The 5,913-nt window shown below is 43.0% G+C and overlaps 1 protein-coding gene across 1 annotated transcript; it reads left to right on the plus strand.

Moving 5' to 3' along the window:
- Window positions 1-1,239: 1,239 nt before the first annotated feature.
- On the plus strand, window positions 1,240-3,240 carry Ttc30b (tetratricopeptide repeat domain 30B). Its single transcript, XM_028763016.1, has one exon. It carries the CDS (start codon window positions 1,246-1,248, stop codon window positions 3,238-3,240), a length of 1,995 nt encoding a protein of 664 aa, XP_028618849.1. The 5' UTR covers window positions 1,240-1,245.
- Window positions 3,241-5,913: the final 2,673 nt, after the last annotated feature.

The raw sequence follows: 5,913 nt of genomic DNA on the forward strand, positions 1-5,913 counted from the left end.
CCCTCATAGGTTCAAATGTTTTAACACTTAGTTGCCAGCTGATGGCACTGTTGGGAAAGATGTGGCATTGTTAGAAGACATATGTCACTGGCTTTGAGATTTTAAAAGGTTTCTGCCATCCCAGTATCACACTATCTGCCTCCATTTGGAGACCAAGATGGCTCAGTGGAGATGAGAGAGAGCTTCTTCTGCCCAGAATCTGGGTCAGGAACTCAACCGTGACTCTTTGAGTTTGCTTTAGTCATTTCTGGGGAATACTTGGAAAAAGCCTGATTTGATGCTCGTATCTATCTGGTTTTTGGCTCCTGTTATTTCACTTGGCACAGTTACCGAACTAGACACTCTGCTCTTCCTAAGACTCTCATTGAGAAATCTAGCCAGCCTCCTCAATGGTTTCGCTAGTTGATTACAACTAAATATTTGTAAGCCTCCGATTTGATTATATTGAATTATTGATAGATGTTTCTATCGGCTACTTCCTACTATTTTACTTTTGCTTGCAATATTCTTTACAAACTGATGTTAAAAAAAAACCGCTATGTGTAAATCATCTTATACATGGTACATAATGCTTGGTCACTGTAATGTTCTATTAAGAAGTACACACAGCTCAGCACTGAAAGATAATTCTAGGAGTTTTCAAAGTATACAACGGGTGGGGGGAGTACAAGCCGCAAAAAAATCTTCAGGGACCCCAGGCCCTAAGCAGGTTACTGTTCTTCCACAGAGAGGCTGCAATATCTACTCAACAACAAGCAACGCTCACTCATTTTAACTAGTAGAGGGAGTATAAAACGCCTTTTACAGGCCTACATGGCTTGTTATTAACACACACACACACACACACACACACACACACACACACACACACACACACACACACACACACACACAAACACACATACCAAAGAGCCAAGGTTATGTAGACATGAAATAAAACTACAACTCCCAGAATGCAAAGTGGATACATCCCATGGGGAAGTAAAAATGGTGCATGCCGGGAGAAACCAGGTATACAATGTCTGGGCTATTTGCAAAAGTTTTCTACCCCTTCTACGACTTCTGTCTCTACCCAGTTTGTACTCTTAAAACACATGACAAAAAAAAATCAGAGATTATATTAATGGTTCCCAGTCATGCCGAACGCTTCCTTTCTACCTCTGAGCTAACCGCCCCGTTGATGAACTTCCGTTTCCGGTTACCTTGTTGCCGTGGAAACAAACACGCGCTATGATTTTGGCGGCTATGGCGTGGCAAAGCAGCTCTAAAGTTCCCGACGGTGAGTTCACAGCGGTGGTGTACAGACTCATCCGCGACTCCCGCTACTCAGAGGCGGTGCAGCTGCTGAGCGCAGAGCTGCAGAGGAGTCCCCGCAGCCGCGCAGGGCTGTCGCTGCTGGCCTACTGCTACTACCGCCTGCAGGAGTTCGAGCTCGCTGCAGAGTGCTATGAGCAGCTGAGCCAGATACACCCAGAACTCGAGCAGTACCGCCTGTACCAGGCCCAGGCGCTCTACAAGGCCTGCCTGTATCCAGAGGCCACCAGGGTCGCCTTCCTCCTGGACAACCCCACCTATCAGACTCGAGTCCTTCGTCTCCAGGCTGCTATCAAGTACAGTGAAGGTGACCTCCCAGGAGCCAGGAGCCTGGTGGAGCAGCTGCTGAGTGGGGAAGCTGGAGAAGACAGTGGAGGGGAGAATGACCCAGATGGTTTGGTCAACATGGGTTGCCTACTCTACAAGGAAGGTAACTATGAAGCTGCCTGCTCCAAGTTCTTAGCGGCTCTACAGGCTTCTGGCTACCAGCCTGACCTTTCCTACAATTTGGCTTTGGCCTATTACAGCAGTCGGCAGTATGCCCCTGCTCTGAAGCATATCGCTGACATCATTGAGCGAGGCATCCGTCAACACCCAGAATTAGGTGTTGGCATGACCATTGAAGGCATTGATATTCGAAGTGTTGGCAACACCGTAGTCCTTCACCAGACTGCTCTGGTCGAAGCCTTCAACCTCAAGGCAGCCATAGAGTACCAGCTGAGAAACTATGAGGCAGCCCAGGAAGCCCTCACTGACATGCCACCCAGAGCAGAGGAAGAGTTGGACCCCGTAACCCTACACAACCAGGCTCTGATGAACATGGATGCCAAGCCCACAGAGGGCTTCGAAAAACTCCAGTTTCTGCTCCAGCAGAACCCCTTTCCCCCAGAGACTTTTGGCAACTTGCTGCTGCTTTACTGTAAATATGAGTATTTTGACCTGGCAGCTGATGTTCTAGCAGAAAATGCCCACTTGACTTACAAGTTTCTCACGCCGTATCTCTATGACTTCTTGGATGCCATGATCACTTGCCAGACAGCTCCTGAAGAGGCTTTCATTAAACTTGATGGGTTAGCTGGCATGCTGACTGAGCAGCTCCGGAGACTCACTAAACAAGTTCAAGAAGCAAGGCATAACAGGGATGATGAAGTAGTCATAAAGGCTGTGAATGAATATGACGAAACCCTTGAGAAGTATATCCCTGTACTGATGGCTCAGGCGAAAATCTACTGGAATCTTGAGAATTATCCTATGGTGGAGAAGATCTTCCGCAAATCTGTGGAGTTCTGTAATGACCACGATGTGTGGAAGCTGAATGTGGCCCATGTTCTCTTCATGCAGGAAAACAAGTACAAAGAGGCCATTGGTTTCTACGAGCCCATTGTCAAGAAGAATTATGATAACATCCTGAGTGTCAGCGCTATCGTGTTAGCCAACCTCTGTGTTTCCTATATCATGACAAGTCAAAATGAGGAAGCTGAGGAGCTGATGAGGAAGATTGAGAAGGAGGAGGAGCAGCTCTCTTATGGTGACCCAGACAAGAAAATCTACCACCTTTGCATTGTGAATTTGGTGATAGGAACCCTGTATTGTGCCAAAGGGAACTATGACTTTGGCATCTCTCGGGTTATCAAAAGCCTGGAGCCTTACCATAAAAAGCTTGGCACTGATACATGGTATTATGCCAAAAGATGCTTCCTGTCCTTGCTAGAGAACATGTCAAAGCACACAATCATGCTGAGGGACAGTGTCATTCAAGAATGCGTCCAGTTTCTAGAGCACTGTGAAATTTTTGGCAGAAACATCCCTGCTGTTATAGAACAGCCCTTGGAGGAAGAAAGAATGCACATTGGAAAAAATACGGTCACATACGAGTCCAGACAGTTGAAAGCTTTGATTTATGAGATCATAGGGTGGAATATGTAATTACCTGTAAAAGGGTCATTAGAAAGTCTTTTTAGAATCTATATTTCTCTTTTTTCTGCATTTTCTTCACAATTTCATTTTTTTTTTTTTGTTTCTAGTTTGACTCTAGATACTTAACACTATGGCAGCCTTTCCACCCTGGTAGCCTTGGTATCTATGTATTCTAGGCTCCTGCATTTTAACTACTCGACACACTCTGCAGGTGCTGCAGTGGCATCTCTGCAGAAGCAAAGGCATTGAGCAACTCAGAGTTTCTGCTTTGTGCTGTAAAGGAGACTAAGCACTAGTCAGTTACTGGTATACGAACCTGCTGCAACTGCCTAGTAGACCCAGTTGCTGGACCACAACAAACCATCTCCATTAGCAAAGAGAAACAGAAGGCAGACTTCGTTCTCTTGATAGACTGTATACTCAGTAAATATTCTTAAGCATATCGCTAGAGGCTTTTTATTTTTTTGTTGGGAAGCTCATGTTCGGAAGCTTTTGAATGTTTTTAGTTTAGAATTGTTGAACTGAAAAATGGAAAGAGAGGGAAGGGAATGAGTTGTGGATAGTGTTCCGCCTGTAGGTCTTAAGTACTTCCCTTACTCCTCATGATCTTACAGCCCTTCCAGCCCCTAGACCCTTTCTACACTTACTTTTGGCGATAACATCTATTTTAGTAAAATCCATACAAAGAAAAGTTGCCTTTTATAACCTGGAATGATAAGTCTGGTCAAAATGAAATACATAACCATATTCCAAATTAATGCTTTCTAGCATTTTGGCTTACAGAAAATGTTAACCATTTAGAGGAATGCCATCTAATAACTTACTGATTACTAAGAAATTTGAGGTATGTTTTAACCTGGTATTTTTGTTTACAAACTCTAGCCATGAATGTATACAAGACAGTCATTTTATTTCCTGCTACACTGTACATAAACTATTGTATTAATATTTAGAAATGATAAATTACTTATTTTAATAATTTCTTTTAATTAAGAATGGAAATGTCTTAATTTCCTTTTTCAGTTTATCTAAAAACGCATGTTTACTCATTGGAGGAGAGATTTATTCTTAATTAGTTCTGAAAATGCAAAACTACCTTTTTGTTCAGAATTTTTATTGGTAGGCTATTATTATAATGTGGATATCCACACATACACAAACCACTGAGTTATTCTTGGAATATATGGAACCTCTCCTGCCCCTGAGGCGAGGTCTCCAGCTGCCAGTCCAGCAGATATTTGGAAATAGAGAAGCAGGTGAAGGTGTGATAGAGATTCAGCTGTGTGATATACTTCACAGCTCACCTCAGATCCCTGCATGCCCGCATCTCAGAGTTAATCAAATGTCTCCTGCCATTAGCTGAAGAGAAGGAATAGATCGCAGAGTGGAAGTAACAGATCCCAGAGCTGTTTCTGTAACCAACACATCAAATCAAATCATCACTCCTTACACTCTCCTCTTATTTAATACAAAGAAAGGGCATGCAGGCTCACCAAAAGGACAGAGTCACCTACAGTAGGAGGCCAGGCTCCCGTTCATAAAGCTTTCTCTTGGAATGTTTTCTGTCCCTGCCTTCAAAAGGTTTATTTAAGAGATAGAGGTGTTTCGTGCTGCAGAATGTATCACAAGATAAATGGAAAGTCTATCTTCCTTACCAGCCTGCTTTTCCTTTTTTATCTTCTCCTTTTTTTGTCAATTATAGGGACACTGTCCAGATAGCAGCTCAAAGTACAGCCAGGAATAAAGGATGCATACTAACCCTGAGCAGGACGCGCTGAGAAGATGCCCCTTATGATTCCAAGGTGATTCTGAAAGTCCTCTAACAATGCATTTTTGTAAACTGAGCTAACTTTTTTAGAGGGGAAAAAAAAAGTTGACCTTCAGAGAACTCACCAAAAGCCAGCCTGGAATTAAATGTGACGAAGAGAGTGAATAAGTTAGTTCAAAGTAATGACTGGCTCAAAGCATGCTATGCACACAGGACACCTGCAAGGCAGAGGGCAGCATCTGCCAGTCTTTTGTTCTTAATTACTAGTAGATGTAAGTGCTTAAGAAAAGGGAAATGGGACTAAAAGTTTCAACAGCAGTCATGGCAACCGCTAACTTTTTCAAAGTGCCCATATGTTTGTAAGATGTTAAAATGTAGCAATAAGTTACTGGCTGTTAGAAATTTCTGGTCAGGATTTGTTTTATGAAAACAGAGCCTCTTAATTTCTGTTATTTCTAATTCACCAAAGTCATATCCTTATAGCTGATGCCCATCACATACAAAAAGAATATAACGTGGAGAATATAAGACATCCATTCCATGTTTAAGCCAGGACATGCTATGACAAGAGCCAGCCACATCCTAACACTATGAAAAGAAACCCTCAGGTGACAGTTTGCTGAAAAACCCTGGTTACAAGGCACAGGCACATGCCAGTGTTGTGTGTGTATCCTAGAAAAGACAAGCCTTCCTCTGCAGTTAGTGAAATTCCTTTGTTTCTGGGATTTTTATTCTCATACTGAGTCATTCTTGTTTGGTTTGGTTTGGTTTGGTTTGGTTTGGTTTGGTTTGGTTTTGGGGGTTTTTTTGGTGTTTGTTTGTTTGTTTGTTTGTTTGTTTTTTCAAGACAAGGTTTCTCTGTGTAGTCCTGGCTGTCCTGGAACTCACTCTGTAGACCAGGCTGGCCTCGAACT

Source organism: Grammomys surdaster, unplaced genomic scaffold (genome assembly GCF_004785775.1).
Source record: "Grammomys surdaster isolate TR1022 unplaced genomic scaffold, NIH_TR_1.0 136, whole genome shotgun sequence".
NCBI lineage: Eukaryota > Metazoa > Chordata > Mammalia > Rodentia > Muridae > Grammomys > Grammomys surdaster.

Coding starts and splice junctions, on each gene's coding strand:
- Ttc30b (XM_028763016.1), top strand. CDS start 1,246: ATGGCGTGGCAAAGCAGCTCTAAAGTTCCCGACGGTGAGTTCACAGCG.